Source organism: Cupressus sempervirens, chromosome 3 (genome assembly GCF_028749045.1).
Source record: "Cupressus sempervirens isolate cs-2001-9-10 chromosome 3, ASM2874904v1, whole genome shotgun sequence".
NCBI classification, from domain to species: domain Eukaryota; kingdom Viridiplantae; phylum Streptophyta; class Pinopsida; order Cupressales; family Cupressaceae; genus Cupressus; species Cupressus sempervirens.
Window position 1 is genome coordinate 294,245,977 of NC_143120.1, and position 17,927 is coordinate 294,263,903.

At 31.0% G+C, this 17,927-nt stretch overlaps 1 protein-coding gene across 1 annotated transcript; it reads right to left on the minus strand.

Moving 5' to 3' along the window:
* Positions 1 to 16,011: 16,011 nt before the first annotated feature.
* On the minus strand, positions 16,012 to 17,303 carry LOC149566131 (tetraspanin-8-like). The gene is made up of 2 exons (XM_089819561.1): positions 16,697 to 17,303; positions 16,012 to 16,537 (listed from the first exon to the last, which is right to left on the minus strand). The coding sequence occupies exons 1-2, from the start codon at positions 17,201 to 17,203 to the stop codon at positions 16,217 to 16,219; spliced, it is 828 nt and encodes a 275-aa protein (XP_089675687.1). The 5' UTR covers positions 17,204 to 17,303; the 3' UTR covers positions 16,012 to 16,216.
* Positions 17,304 to 17,927: the final 624 nt, after the last annotated feature.

Sequence of the window (17,927 nt, forward strand, 5' to 3'; positions counted from 1 at the left end):
GTAAGCACATGTATGTCTAATACAATTTGTCTGACACTATCATATCTCAACAAAAATCATAGAATTTTTCCTTGAAAATATGCCACCAACTAGGGCATTGCCGGTCCACAAGTCATAATTCTACATTGCACTTTTCAGTTTATTATCCACCCAGAATTTTGGCCGAACCACCTTGATGGCAATAATTTCCAATCTCGACAAAGATTGAAGAAGGTCCATGGCATTGGAGAGAAAGATGGAGACCAAGGTTGAAGGAAATAAAACATTCCTTGTAGATTCAGAGAAAAGATCCTCCCCAATTATGGTTCTAATCACATGCTAGATGTTATATGAATGTACAATAAACATACTATCCAAAGTTACATCCTCTAGAGGGTAGGAAATTGCATCTTCATCCAATGCCAGTTGAAGCCTAATTCTGAAGTTTTTGGGCAGGATGTTGTGATGGAATTGATGGCAAGAATCACATTTCACGCAAACATCTTGTGGGGACGACATGTTGATGGCACTTTGAATGGAAAGCACAAGCTAGATAAATGTTAGATTGAGATCCATTTTGCATCTTAAATTAAGTCCCTCAACATACGCACAGACGAAGTGGAGTACCTGCACTCGTGTGTAGTAAAGATAGTACCTTTAAATCAGAAATTAGTTGCAAATTGAGAAAGGTAAAGTACAAATCTTACACACCCATAATTGAATAGTGAGCAATTTGATCTACAGCTGTGTATGTTGAAATTAATTTTGCCAAGTTCAAAATGCCACATGACCAAAATGGAACAAAATCGTACTCGATTAGTGTCAATGTTATGTTTAATGATAAAGATTTGTCACAATTTTGCCTTAATCTCGCACATGAAAGCCTAATTTATGAAAGTTGCAATAAATGTTCAAAGCCCAATACGGATAGTGCGTAATGACCATGAGGTGACATCAAGCTATCCATTATAGCATACTTGACACATATGATGATATGATTTTCTTGGCATCATCCACAGTTTGGCATATGAAACACACTCGGCACCAAGAACACATTCGGCACCATAAACACACTCGACACTCATTTGGCTCAGCATCTGCATTATACATAGCAAACAACACCTCAGGTCATTGGCATAGTAGGTGTCAACCATGACTCAGCATGTGACAAAATTTCTACTATAGCGCACTTGGTACATATGATGTTCTGATTTACACATGCAAAATACTCAGCATTTGAAATGCACTCGGCACCTAAAGCAGTCCTGTGAACTCGACACAAGAAGCCTGATCAGCATCTGAAACAACTCGGCACACATAAATATCACTCAACCCTTGAAGACCCTATCAAACCCGGCATCCACTATGTCATTGGGCATATTGATCACTCGGCACATGAAAGACAGCACCAGTCATGTGGCGGTCAGCACCTAAGGTCATTGGTTTAGTAGGTGTTAGCAATGACTCAGCATCTGAAATGCACTCAGCATCAAAAGTAGATCTGTATACTCGACACAAGAAGCACGCTCAGCATCTAAAGCAACTTGGCACACACACATAAAGATTTCTCAACCCCTGAAGACTCTGCTAGACCCAGCATCAACTATGACACTGCACATATTGATCACTCAGCACATGAAAAGCAGCACATGTCATGTGACGCTCAGCACCTAAGGTCAATGGCTTAGTAGGTGTTAGCAATGACACGGCATATGATAGGTTGTCCACTATAATGTACTCGGCACATATGACATTCTAGTTTGCACAGTATCGACCACAATTCAGCACATGAAAACACTCGGCATCTGAAATGCACTCAGCACATAAAATACATAGAATTATAATATAAAATATAAAACTTTAAAATAAAAAAAAATTGGATGTGTATAATAAATTATAGCAATATCACATTTTAACTTGTTGTGGAAAAGATGTAGATGTATATAACTTTTTATTAGATAAAATACATAGAATTATAATATAAAATATAAAACTTTGAAAAAAATAATATTAAGTATAAGATTAATTTTATTAATTGTTTCAATCAAAGAAAAAATACATAATATATTACAACATTTTAATATATAATATATAATATATTACAACATTTTACAATCATTTTACTTACATATTTAATATATTTCTATATATTATTTTTGTACACTTAGTTTTTAATCTTGATAAATAACTACTTTCTTTTTATTGTTGTGATATAAAAAAACATATACAAAATATATTCAGTCACACAAATTAATATGTCAACAATGTGCAAAGATGTTAGCGCATCAATGGAGGCATGCATAGATATAAAACAGTAGGTAGGCAAGCACAACACAACAGGTCGCATGCATGGGATGGGAGATGGTGTGGGATATAGGCATGCATCCTCTTACATTTTAATTTAGCTTTTAGTCATTGCCTAGCACTTGGTAGTAAAATAACCTTTTATTTTCACTTGATTTTGGAATTGTTTCTCAATATAGAAAGAAATAGTAAATTGTGGCTCTTTGTTAGTAGAAGTAGAATACATTGTAGCTAAACCATCAATTTATTAAACTATATGGTTTAGGTGGATATTGGAAAATTCGCATTTGGTTCAGGAACATCCAACTACCATTTATTGGGATACAAATAGCACAATTGACATGAAAAATGATTACTCCATAACAAAACATAGAGATCCAGCATCATTACATTTGTGATTTATATAAAAGATGGACAAGTCAAGTTGCAACTTTAACCTTCATCTAAACAAGTTGATATATTTATCAAACCTCTTTCAACAAGAAGTTTTTTCATAATAGGAACTCACCTCCATTGACAATTCAAGTGAGATTTGAAGATGTGAGTGATATACAAAAGATGAGAGTGAATAAAAAAATTTCTTCGTATTTTTCTTGTTATAAAAAATAACCCTTTACAAATGGATGGAAATTTTTTTCTTCTTATTTTTCTTGTTATAAATGAATAACCCTTTACAAATGGATAGGAATATCCTCCCTACAAAATGCATCATTGACCAAATTTTAAAAAATTGAAAACAGAGTGAATTTTTTTTGAAATTTTTAGTATTTGATCTTCATGATCTACATATTTTGTGATTGAAAACAACAAAAATTTTGACAAAAATTCACTGTGTTTTCGTGAATCTAGAAATATATATATATATATGTTTGACTTTTTTAAATCTTTAGTGTAGTTTATCTAGAGATTAGCAAACGCCTTTACAAATTACAAAGATAAGCGTCATTTTTACCATTTATTTTATAGCTATTAATTTTATGTTTTATTTCATATTCTTCGAAAGGAAATTGCTTATTAATATAATACTATGTTATTGTCTGACCGCATGGAGATTTGAAAAACCATTGCATTGCATGGAGTTTGGAGATTTAAATCACCTTCTATTGATCAAAGACCCCTGACTACCCTATCTATGCTCGTTGATGTATTGGAGATTGTTGGTGTCTTCCTTAGTGACTTTGTTTTGGACTACCTACACATCATTTTAGCTGCACATGTCAATGCTTGGTAGGTTTAAGGAGAGTTGAGTTGGAATGATAAGGTGATAGAGAGTTATAAGGAGATTGTATTGGAGAAATAAGTAGTTTTGGAAGGTATAAGGAGATTTGAATATGAGTAATAAGATGATCAAAATTAGAGTTTCTTAATGATGTTGTTTCTAAAGTTGGTGTGAATTTCGCATGGTTTGATTTAAGTTTGAACATAATGTGATGTTCAAATCTCCAATCAAAAGTTCTTACCATTAAAAAAATAATTTTTTAATATATTGAACTTTGTATACAAGTCTATTTGTGCAATAATACTTTTATTTTTCTCTTAATTAATATTGTTTAAAATATTATAATATTTGATGCATCGTGTCATGAATAATTTCCAATTTGGCGCTTATAATTTGGTAAGATTTACATGTGTATTCATTATAAAACCATTAAATATTTCATTATTTTCAGACTTCTTGTTGTTATGGACAATAGTTTTTATGTTTGTGCATGCACCCATACACCAAGTGTACACACACACACACACACATGTACATATATGTATGTGCCCAAACATGGAAATGTGTATGTGTTATATTTATAATTTATAATTTATAACTTTTTAGTGATAGGTTTATTTTCTATTAGTATGAATGAAATCATTGTGGGTCATGTAAATGAGCTCAGCTATATTTAATAATTAAGACATGGTGTGTTTTAGTAAAAGTGTCATTACAAGTATTATAATATGATTAACTTGTAAGAGAATAATTTTCTATAATATACTTTAAAAATAAATATTAACTAATTCATTCATTTGTGGTATAAAGTGGCGATTAAATCAAGACATGATTGTGGTACTCATTATGGTTCAAACATTTATTCTTCGATCATTGTCATTAACATTTTTTCCTCCTTGTCTACCATCTGTTTGAACATTTTTTCCAAATTGCCCAATTTAGTATCCATTTCCGACAAAGAGATTGAAGGGGAATGAGATTAACAAAGGGCAAGACTCCCCTCTAGTGGCAGAGGCTCAAGGACCAAGCAAATGCACCTGAGCTCATTCTAAGAAGAATGAGGATGTTAGTAAGAAGGATGAGGTGAAGGTCGGTGCTGATAATATGCATATTCTAGTGGATCAGGCTGTTGACCTGATAAAGACTTCTTAGTTGATTGGTTGTTGTTCTTTTGTTGTCTTTTCTAGCTCTGTCTTGGGTGACCTCATGGTTGTTCTTTTTGGAGGTTTTTTTCATGTTGTCTTGTGTTGCTTTTCTCTGATGTTTACATCTCTTGTTTATCTCTAGACTTTTGATATTTTGTAAAGGTTTCGGGTCCTTTAAAATCTATTTTTACTTAATCAAAATATTTTTTCCTCCTTGATTTATTATATTAGTTTGTTCAAAACTTTATATTTAAGTTATTAACTTTCATGTCGATGACTTCAAGCTCCAAACTCTTACAAGACTAGTATAGTCACAAGCATTTTGTCCATGTTGGGATACTTGGCTCCTGGGGGGCTTCTTGTGTTATTATAATGAGTTCATGTTAAGGATGACATCCTTAAATGTTTGTTAGTGAAATTGGTTTCTATATTGTCTCATAATTTTTAATGACCAATACTTTAAAATACTTTGTCTAATATATAATTTGAGGTATAAATAGAATCTCTTTACAATTTTTTAAATCATAAATTATTCGCACTAATAGTAATACACAAATTCTTTAAGATTTTTCACATGTATTTTTTTTTTTAACTAAAATAACTATTAATATAAATGCATTATTATTTTTATTGTGCAACTCTTTCTATATATCCAAATTTATTAGTATAAATACACTTATTTAAAATTACTCAAAAAATATCAATTTCAAGCTATATAATTTACTCAAAAGTTTAATTTTAGTTAAAGAGTTGTTTGAATTTTGTATGCAACTTTTCATTTTTCTTCTAAAAATTTCATCAATCATTAATTCATAACTCTATTTTTCTTGTACTTTTATAGTCTTGAGATATTTTAAAATAATTTATCAATGATTATTTCATTTTTCTTGTATTTATATAGTCTTATGATATTTTTAAATAATTTATCAATTGTTATTTCATAGCTCTTTATTTTTCTTCTATTTTTATAGTCCTAAAATATTTTTAAATATTTTTTATTGTATTTGATATTTTATGCATGTGATCATGATGGAATGTTAATTGATGTGTTTGAAATATGTAGTTTTACATTTGAAATTATATAGAATGTTAATTTTAAGAATGGAAAACATAGTTTTAGAGTAATAAGGTGTTTTCTTATTAATTAATTGATTTTGATTTAATCATTAAGTCACTTATTATCTCATTTTTACTTAAGTTAAACTTTAGACTTATAGTAATTGATTCTTTTATTAATTATTATTATGCAACCTAGGTTAGTTACCTTTTAGAGTATGGCTCTTCTTTATAAGGATGGATCTCTCTTTGTAACAATCTATCCCTTTAATACAGTTGCAATTTATCTTTTGCACATCAAGAATGTCTCATCTTTTGTGGGTCTCTGAATTCAAGCCTCCATAGCATTGCTTCTTTCTTTATGTGATAGGTTTTTTTAATGCAAGTGATATTTGGAATTTGTGGGTTGAGCTTTCCTCAACTTCAACATGGTATCAAAGCTCCAAATGTTCATGTACACTATATTTGTGTCACACTCTAAACTATTTCATCCAAGGTATTCCATGAGTTCAGAATGCTTGGATGTTAACTTAGAGCTCCATATCAACGGAGTGTAAGGATGCTTAAGACAACATGAAATGGGCTCTTAGCTGAGCCTTAGAAGTGCATTCCTTGCTACTAAACCATGCAATGGGAGGTTCCAAAGACAAGATGCAAAAATACAAATGTCCACAAGGAGTTCCTCAAGGATGCAATGCAAATGTAGATTAAACTATATGGATGTGCAAAATGTAGCCAGATTAAAGCAAGATGAGAGTATTACAAAACTAGCCTAGACATGCTACATGAGCTAGACTATTACACAAGAGAAACTAAGCTACATGCATCTACACTGAAATACCATGATATGTGAGAATGTAGATAAGAAAATAGAAATTCTCCACAAGCTCTAAAGGATTCTATCGGTAAACTTGTTGCATAACAATACTCAAGAGTGTGGATCCTTTGAGAGGGAGAGAGCTCTTTCTTTTAAAGTCATACAAACGATGGAGATCAAGATCAAGATGATGGAAGATCAAGGGGGAGTTTGAAAATAAGAGTGATCCCTGTGCATAAGCAAATCAACCAATAAAATGAAGGTTGACTTCCCATATAAGACAAAAGTGTTAAAGCCTTTTCTTTTAATTTGTAAAATAGAAAAAGGGCATTATGTGTGCACATTAAGTGGGTTAGAAGAATGGGGTCTTTTATTTAATTAAAAGGGGGCATGTTCTTTTAATCAAATAATGAACTTAGGATAGCATAGTCAAACTATAGGTTATCATCAAATTAATTGATTTTAGCAATTTGGTCTAGGTAAATGATTAATTAATTTAGTCAAAATGTTGAGAAGGGGGCTAATAGTCTAGATGAACATTTTTTAGGTGATTAAAATTCATACCCCTATTCTCTTCGTGAGAGGTTTGGCCTTTGTTTTCAGATCTATTATTTTTCAAAGGTTTTTTCTATTGGATCTGGAAGTCACTTTTTTGGTGCACTTTTAGCCCAAATAGACTTCATAGTTGGATTCGTAGTGCCAAAAAAGCCTCATTTCCATATAATTGTTTTCCAATTTAGACACAATTGACTGGTAAGGGAATTTTTTTGCCCCCAAACTTGGGCACTCTTCCCTAGGCATAGATTTAATTATTTTTCAAAACAAAACTTTTCAGAAGTTTTTTTAGAAAAAATTTGAAGCACAAAACTTTTATTTACAAAGGTTTCATATTTTTACAATAAAAAGCATGTATTTTTTGAAAAATGAGCACTAAAAAAATGTACATGCAAAAAGTACGTTGACATCAGTGACACTAATGTATGTCACTACAAGTACTAATGCATGTGTATGTAGTGCCTGCCCCTAGTTTGCATTTCTGTTATCATTGTCAAATTCCTTAGGCTGATTTTATGCATCGATTAGCTTTAGAGATACTAGAATTGTAATATTATGATATTATTTCATGACTTTGATTACAAATGTATCAGTTATTATTGCTTAGTTGATTTCATTCATGTGTTGTTTTAATGATCCTAGTTAGTAAATGTGATTTCTTTTATAAAAATGTTAACAGGATGTCTTTAATGATGATTATGTTGTATTGATAGAGATGCATTATTATATGTACGCATTTGATCTTAGATTTGTGATTTTTACGATACTTACCCCATACTTGCATGTGTATGGTGCGTGTGTTTATTTTATCTTTCTATCTAAAGTGTTTGATGTGGTTAAGGGAGGAAGTCGTAGTCACCTGCTAGTCGGGATCTACACGATGAACCACTCCCCGCCATTGTCTGTTTAGTTTAGATATATTATATACATGTACATGCTTGTCTTTTATGCAGGATGTAGGTACCGGGCATCGACTTCCCTGAATTGCCAGGATGAGCGTGCCCTATTACAAATACTCAAATGGTGAGAATGGGAAGATAATGATCAGGTCTAATCCTAGCCATAAGCCTATAATACTTGTCCTGCAAGGAGGACTCGTAACAGACTGTCTACCCTTTTTAAACCCGTGAGTATTTTATGCGTATGTTGTTTTGTGAGTCTTTGATGTATTTTCTATTAATTAAGTCTAATTAATAGATTAAATTAATAATTTAATTTAATGAAGAATTATTATGACTTTTTGAATATTTAATTAATTGAGAAATTAATTAAATATAAAGAATTGAATTGGAAGATAAAAGTTTTAAGATTAAATTTAGAACGTGATAATATTTATTTAATTTAATAATAATATATTTAGAGTTCATTTTTAAATAAATCCTAAATATTATTGTTATTTAAGTTAATAAATATTTATCAAATTAAACGTTCAAAAATATATTAAAAGGAGAAAGATATTAAATTATGAAAAAGATCTAAGTTCGCATGAATGTGAATAAAATATAGAAAATTAATTAAAAGATTTTTTTTTAAAAAAAAACATGTCAACTTGAATAAAGATATTTTAATAATGTGCGCATGAGATTAAAGTTAATAAATTAATTTAAAGTAAAGTAAAGTGTAAAGTTAAATAAAGTAATTTAATGATTCACTTAAAGTGCATGAAGGAATAATAAAAGAATATTTTATTTTAAAAAGGAAATTAATTGTGCATGAATGAAGTAATTAAATAAGAGAGAATTAAATATTGGAGATAAAAGTTAAAGTTTAGATTTAGAACGTGATTATATTTATTTAATTTAATAATAATATATTTAGAGTGCATTTTTAAATAAATGCTAAATATTATTGTTATTTAAGTTAATAAATATTTTATCAATTAAGTTTCTAAAAAAATGAAATTAAAAGTGAAAAGATATTTAATTATCATAAAGATTATAGTTCGCATGATTTATGCATGAGTTGAAAATAAAAGAAATTAATTGAAAAGATTAAACATGTGAAATTAATAAAGATATTTAATCGCATTAAGTGCGCATGAGATTTATAAGTTATAAATTGATTAAAATAGAAGTCAAGTGGCTAGTTAAATAAAGTAATTTAACAATTCACTTAAAGTGCATGAAGGAAAAATAAAAGAATATTTTAATTTAAAAAGGAAATTAATTGTACATGAATGAATTAATTAAATAAAGAGATTTAATAATCCATTTAACGTGCATGAAAATATGAAAGATAAGATAAATAAAGGTTGATTTTAGAGTTAACGAAAGGGGATCAAGAGACCTCTCGGGTAAACGCACAATTAGTGCCCCGAATATAGGAAGAGAACTCCTTATCAAAATTGGAGGGTTCATTTTTCAAGGGAGATTTTTGGGAGACAAGTTTTCAGACATAGGTTTCAGGGAACACACTTTTGGAAAGGGGAACAAAGAAATCTTTGGAAGCTTTGAAGGGTTTGGATTAGCAAGGGTTTCACCAGATTGTTAGCATCAGATCAAGGTAGGGTTTGTGAACCATTGTAAAAATATTTTCGGATCTCTGTCTTCTTCGTGCTTGTTGAAATTGATTTCTCAAATTTCGTTGTATGAATCTTGCCACCCTTCGTTCTACATCTTTTGCTTTTTGATTCCATCTGTGAATCCGGATTGAAAAACTATTTAAATAACCTCATTCTACAATTGAAAGAAATTGGAAATAAATCGAGATCTGGGCTTTTGAGTTGAATTAGAAATTAAGAAATTTAAATTTGGAAGGGTTTGTTTTTGGAAATGAAAATCTTAGGATTGAGAATTCAAAGGGTACGATTTATTTTTCCTATTAGACTGAAGTTTCAATCATGGATTAAAAATATATATATATACATATATATATATATACATATATATATACATATATATATATATATACATATATACATATATATATATATATATATATATACATATATATATATATATACATATATACATATATATATATATATATATATATATATATATATATATATATATATATATATATATATATATATATATATATTAATATGAACTGGAAGAAGTATTCCAGAAGTATTGTGTAAAAATGATACATAATATATATATATATATATATATATATATATATATATATAGTGTTTGAATTTAATTTTTATTAAATCGTAATAATACTTTAAAAAAAAATTAAAATTATATATATTAAGAAGGAGATGGTGTTGATTTTAAAAGAATTTTAATATTTATATTATTTACTAAATTAGGGGAAACGTTGTTTAAAGTTTTTAAAATAACAATAATAAAAATATATATATAAATATATTAATTTGTGGGGGGGGGGGGGGGGGTTTGACCACCCCACCACCTTACCTGACTGTCGTGCGTGCACAGGTTGACTGCTGCACGCGGCAGCAGCAGACAAGCCTGCAGTCACGCAGGCAGCCGCACGGCTCTAATATATGGCCGACGGTTTTTTTTTAAGCCTCCAGCGATTTTAAATCGCTCAAGCAATTTTATATTGCATTTTATGATATATATTAAAGTTGTAATGAATGTAGTATTATTAATATTCATTAATTAATATTTGTTATTTAAGAAATATTATATGTTATTAATTTTAATAATACATTTATTTAATATTTATAAGTTTTATTAATTAGTATTAATAAGTATTAATTGTTAAATAATGTTTATTATGAGGTTTTCAATTGATTAATAATTAATGAATATTAATTAGTTAAATAATTTTTAAGAGTTATAATTAAATATAGAAATTTGGATTATAAATGGTGCTAATTCGAAATTAATGCTAAACATTAACTGATAGATGTTAATCATAATTATTGTTGTAATTATTAACAATTTTATTAAATAGTTTTGTTAATTATTAAGTAATTAATAATTAATAATATATTAACATAATTGTAAATTATAATTAAATTTATTAAAAGATTTAAATTGTAATGATTAATTAAATGTTAATTATCTAGTTATTTTATAAATAACTAATAATTAGCTTTATTAAATTTGATTTCATTAAAAGGGAGTAATTTTGTATTTTATTTGAATATAGAAAGGGGTTAATTAAAAAGGGGTAATTGCAAAAACTTAATTACTTGAAACATACGTTAAACTGGAAACTGGAACCTTACATTTAATTCAACCAAACTATGAAACTGTACTATTTTGCTTATACTGTTTATGCTTTGAGATTTTGGTGTGGATTAGATGTCGACCAGTCTAGGATGTACACCAAAGGTTTGTGAGATTTCTGTTATACCATTTATGTGACTGGATGTCATGATATGTCTTGTGATTCAGTTTGGAAATTATATTTATGAGGTTTACTTTATGAAGCATTTATGTGTACTTTGATGGGAGAACCATCGTGTTACGAGGTTGCCTATTAAGGAACCGAGTTTGATCTTTATGAGTGTTGTGGTATGGGACACACTTGTGGATTTTTGTGCTTAGGAGAGGTTGTCTAGGTACGTGACTTGGGAGTGGCTTGCATAGGGGTCCAGGACCCAAAGTGGTCAGCGCCAGGGTAACCTAATGCAAGTTATTGTAATAAGTGATAATCTAGTAAGTAAAATTTATGGGGGGAAAACACACTAAAAAGATAAGTTAGAGATATTTGATCTACCCATGCCTTTAGTGCTTGTATAGACTAAGGATGGGAATGAGAAGAGTGCCTCGTCTTCTTGAGAGGGCTTTCTAGTTTTCCATATGTGTGATGTTGAGGGTCCGGGGTTCATAGTAACCAGTCCAAGGTAACTCAACGCTTGAGGGTCCGGGGTCTATTAAGAGATCAGTCCAGGGTAACTCAAGCAGCCATGTGATGGCACTCCCTAGTATGTAGCCTGAGTCTCCTCTGTAGATTTGTGTATCTCTGGTGGTGTACTTATTATTGATTGTGTTTATTATGGTTATTACTTTCATTGAGGATGATTGGTGATTCATGGATGATGTACTTTTGACATGTGGCTTTTGACTTGAGGTGATTGTCTTTTGTTGACTTTATCTTATGACCTTGGTATTTGGTTTATACTTGGTTCGTGTATGATGTTTGGTTATGTGGTGTCAGTATTGGATTGAGTGTTCTTTCTTTGGATTATTTTATCTTCTTGAGTAGTATGTGTTACCTTTGAGGTAGTTTTGGCTATTAGGGGTACCTTGCCTAGGAATGTTTTATGTTTGATAGTCGTATGTGGATCGTTCATTATCTTCCCTGCACGGTGGGAGTGGAAGCCTGACTAGGTAACCACGCGGTCGGGAGGTAGTGCCTTCTTACCATTTGGGTTTCCCTTCACATTGCCAGCTGTTGGATGTTCGTTGCAAAAGATGTACCTTTATCATTCTTATTTCTTATCTCAGAGACTTCTTTTCAGATGATGTATATATGTTATCATGTATTCTGATGTATTATATCTATTCTCACATACCTTGCGACATGTGCAGTGGATGTTATTTAGTGGATGTACTTTCATTGTATTGTTTATACTTATGCATTTGCTTATGCGATTATGTATCTGTTATTTCTTTATGATCTTGAGACATTGTACTTGGAACTTAAACTAATTAATTTAAAAATTATTAAATGTGACTCAACGTAAAGGAACTCTTGAGGAATTGAAACTGTATCTATATTTGCATATGTGTATTTGATGTGTATGTTCATATTGCTTCCGCATTAATGTTATCTTGATGTTGTTTAAACTTCAAAAAAAAAATAGTTCAGTAAACATTGTAACATGTTAGGTTTATTTCTCTTGGGTTCCCGAGCGGGGCGTTACAGTGTAGATCATTAATGCATCAACTTGAACCAAAATTCAATGGCCTTCAAACTATCATCTCTTTGATTTGATTTATCTTTAAAAGTTGTCAATGGTGTTTTGGTCGTATCTTGGGCGTACAGAAGTATTTTTTCACAAATCATATATCATCATAAAGATCTTTTTTATCCCATCAGTATGGTTCAGGTTTGGTTTCTTGGTTTTGTTGTTTGCTTTCTTATTTACGTAGTCAAAGATAAGGGTTCTATTTTTCACTCTAGGAGACATATCTTGAGCATTTGATCTTTGTTTTGGGAAAACTTTTATATTATTGAAGAGTTTTCTTTATGCTCTTCCCATTAATGCTGGTTTTTTTTCAAAATTTTACTCCATTTTTATGTCTCTTTTGGTCTTTGTAGACATCTTTTGTAGCACTTTTTTGCAAACACACTGCAATAAAGTGTCACTCTATTGCATTTTGGTTTATTGCACATCCTTTTGTCTTGTTGTACTCACACTACATTACAAAGTGCCATGACGGGTTTCATGTTGGGTATTTTTTCCATCTTCGTTTATCAATTGCGCATTCCTTCCATGATATTAGCCTCATAATGTGTCGATGGCATGTGCTTTTATAGGTGTTTGTACTTCTTTTGTACTCTCGATGTTCCTGGTTCTATATTCTAATGGAGTTTATGCATATAGTTTTAGATGTCTTACCTCTCAATATTATACGGGGGTTAGGTTAATTTTAATGATTTTCTAGTATGATAGAGTGAGCTTTGTATTTACTATGTGTTCATATATACTAGGCAGATGTACTGATTGGTACCTATGCCTTTTGGTGAGATGGATCATTTACCATATGGACACTTTTTCATTTATGTTTTTGGAGACCTTGAAGGTATTTTACACTTCGATTGATCATCTCTTTAAACTTAGTTTTATCTACCTGGTCATGTTATATTTAGTGGAGGTTCTTCAAATCCGTAGTTTGACAATATTTGCAGCTTCATGCTTCAGTGGTGTTCTTCACGAGCATCCTTTTGTTCCTATTTTTTGGGACATTCTCTAGTTTGAAGGCTTTTGTAGTACTTCATCATTAAGTCACTTATTATCTCTATTTTACTTAAGCTAAACTTTAGGTGTATATTTAATTCTTTTTTTAATGTTTATCATGCAACCTAAGTTATCATTAAGGGTTTTGATTTCTTTTATAACGATGGATCTCTCTTTGTAACAAATCATTCATTCAATACAATTGTAATTTATCTTTTGCACATCAAGAATGTCTCATCTTCTATGGATCTCTTAATTCAAGCCTCCATAGCTTTGCTTCTCTCTTTTTGTGACAGGTGTTTCCATGCAAGTGATTCTTGGGAGGTGTGGGTTGATCTTTCCTCAACTTGAACACATAGCTCCCCAAATAAAGTGGTATTCTTCTATGTTTTCCCCTCAATATTTCAATCAAACCAAATTATTAAACATTATTATCTATTATTTTATTATTTAATGATTGACATAATTATCTTATGAATCCTAGAAATGTTTATACCATCCATCCATCCACTTTAGGCACTGGTTAAATAGAGAAGGGTGCATCAACATGGTTCGTATTCATCATTTGTTAGTGATTTTAAAAAATTTGTAATTTAGACAAATATTGTTATGTGGAGCCTAATTAGACTGACAGGTAAAAAATTTCCTCATTCCCTTCGGTGCAATTTACCCCCAAATCTTTTCTACAAGGGTTTGGGGGTAGCGCTCCCTTGATGGGATCAAGGAGAAACGCCCCTTATTTAGTCCAGGGGTATCACTCCCTTGATGGGGTCAAGGAGCAACACCTAATGTAAAGTCCAAGGGAAACACACTAGGTGGCATCCTAAGATATTATAATTGCACTTTTATTTTTATTGTCATTGTGTCTAGTAGATGACATATTCTAACAAAAAATGACTTAAATATTATTATAAAAGGTGTTGCGAGTTATTTTATATTGGATGATATATTCTAGTCATAACTTTGTAACCAACAAAAAGCTTATACAAAATGGCTTAGGGTTATGAATTTTTGCATTGCGTGATGATTTAGTAGCTTCCTACAGTATTATTGAGTTGCAAGGGATTGTAGATTGTAATTAGGTCATGATAATATTGGACTCATTGTTTGGCGGAGTATCCTAGGGATTGGGTGAACCACATAAAGTCTTTATGTCTTCTATTTGATTTATGTTTGCTTTATACCTTCATGTTATTGGTTAGATTTGCATGCAACAGTTATTATTCTCTCTAATCCTAACAACAACAGCATATATATGTTTGACAATGTTTGTCACTTCAAGAATGGTAGAAGTGAACATTGATAAAGCAACATTAAACACACACAGTAGCATTTAGGTACACATGTGTGTGCTTTTATTTGTATTTGGATAAGGCTAAAATATCAATGATTGAAAAATATTACTATAAATTTATATTAAAGATTCAATTAAAATGTAGATACTATTAATAAAATTGTTCATAGGCTATATTATTAATTTGTGGTAGAGTTTATTACACCACATCAACTAACACAATGAAAACAATCATAAATCTAACATAATAAATTTAAGACGTTTTATACTTTGTATTGATTATGTTTCATTTAGAAGTTTAGTTGAATTTTTTTTTAATTGTATCTATCTTTGAAGAAATAAAAGATTTTTACAATTTGATCCATGATTGTATAATTTTATATTTAATTTCTTATGATTGTTTTTTAATTTAGTTTTTTAATAAATTTAAAATTTTAACCAAACTTCTATTTTATTGATTCTTTAGAAAATAAAATATATTGATCCACTCTCTTTAGAAGAATATTTTTATAAGCTCCTAAACTTTATAATTGTATCGATTTTTTCAAAACTAAAGAATAATAATCATTTCCTTTATCAAATCTATTTAACTTCCATTTTATCACAAAAATAAAATATCCATTATCTTTCTTCAATATATTTAGTTTTCTATTTTTTCTCCAACAACTTATTGTAAAATTAAATAGTAATCTAAATTTCCACGTAAAGATAGGTATCAATTTGTGATTGGAAAAAGCTTATAATAAAAAATATTTTTAAATGGCATAAACCGTTAACGGCAGCAGACCAATTCAAATCCCATCAAACTCGATATTATAATAATAACAACAATAATACTTTATTAATGTCAAGACTGCAAGCTGCAAGAGCACCCACAGAGCTACCCCTTAAACAATGAATATAGACGGAAAAGCTCCCAGCAGAAAGAAAGAATATTAGAATCGTCCGAAGACAAAAAAAAGGGTTAAAAAATAATTTATGGTACAAACGATTTGTCATACATCGCGGAAAATGGAGCTCAAGGATACCCCTTATGCCCATACCCATTTCTGTGTTCATCACGCCTGTTGTTCCTGAACGCACAACATCCCACTGAGTAAACCACAACCAGAGCGATCAGCACCACAATGTTTATAACAGCAATCTTACGCCAATCATGCTTCAAATTCGCCAGCACACCCGCCTTGCACGAATTACAATTATAACACAGCTGATCCTGCTCATTACTCCATGTGTTGCAGTCAATGTCTGTTGAAGTTGAATTGCTGGTTGTAGAAGTCCAATAAGTGGCGTTCACATACGTAAACCCGCAAGAGGTTGGAGGCTTGCAGCACCCCGACTGCAAATAACAATTCAAATTTTACATTTAATTAGTATACAAAGATATCAAAACACTAGGAATCATAACCAATGAAAGAGGCAGGGAGCCCAAATATTCCATGGTCACAGTATCTATAATAAAAATGGTATTTTTGACATGGAAGTTGAATTAAATTACCTGAATTGGGGATAAATTATGTTTGTAGAACTGCTCTGCAACTTCATTGACTGAATCATCGGCGAGACTTTTACATACTTTGGCGTCCTGAAGGCAGCTCTTAATTTTGTTCCAGTTGCTGCTCTTCTCCACTCTCTTCTGCAGCCAATTGGAGTAGTCTCCCAGACGGTATTCTTTGTACCCTTTTCCGGAAACGGCCTGTCCTGCGCCCTTGTTTGTGACGGCAAAGGCAAAGACAGTGAAACAGAACAAGAGCAGAATGAGAAGAAACATGACGGCCAAGTAGACCCAGAGCAGCCATGTGACTCTGCAACAGGCGCCCACCAAGCCGGCGAGAGAGACGATCATAAGAAAAGCCCCAATTGCAATGACAGGCCACTGAAGAAACTTCTCACAGTCAGTGTCTGCCTTTGTAGCCAGCCATATTCCTCCGCCCAAGATCGGTACAGAGAGCACAAATGTGGCAAAATTCAGTAATCCGATGAGATTGTTGCTGAAACGAACCATTCTCAAATCTCTTTAAACCCAATAAATAAAAATCTGAACTTGTAATTGAAGAAGTTGTAAGAAGAATGTGTTGTAACTGTGGAAATGGAAGTGGGTTGCAGGGGATTTATAAAGAGGAACAATGGCGGTGATTAGAGTAAACTTCGGATCTCCCAAGGTTACGTCTACGCGTTGTTATGGTTTCAGTCTTTCTTTCCTTGGGATTTCCTTCAGACTTTGTCTTCATTCATGCAGTTTTATAAATGTGTGAAAATGAGTAAAGTCAAAGTGGATGGACATTGACTCTATTAAATTGTGTTTGGGCGTGTTCTTGAGCGCGTCACGTCGTGAGGGAGTTTCAATTTCGTGCTTGGAAGTTGGTATTATTTCCGCGTTTTGGTTGAGCAGCTGTTAATTTCATTACCATTTTCACACCGGCCGTTGTAAACGGCAATGGTTTGATGGTCTGTCATACCTGCTATTTTGATATTATCTGTCAAAAAAATTAATATTATTGAATCTGTTAATCTGGAGAGGCGTTTTATAATTGTATAAACTATTATAAATAAATTTAAATAATTATTTTCTATTTTAAAAATGATATTTTAAATGAAATTTTTATAAAGGAATATTTTTATATCTTAAAATTATTTTAGCAAATAAATATTGAAAAGTATGCAATCAAAAAATATTAATATATTCATATTGAAAATAAAATTATCATTCACAAGAACAAGAGAGTAAA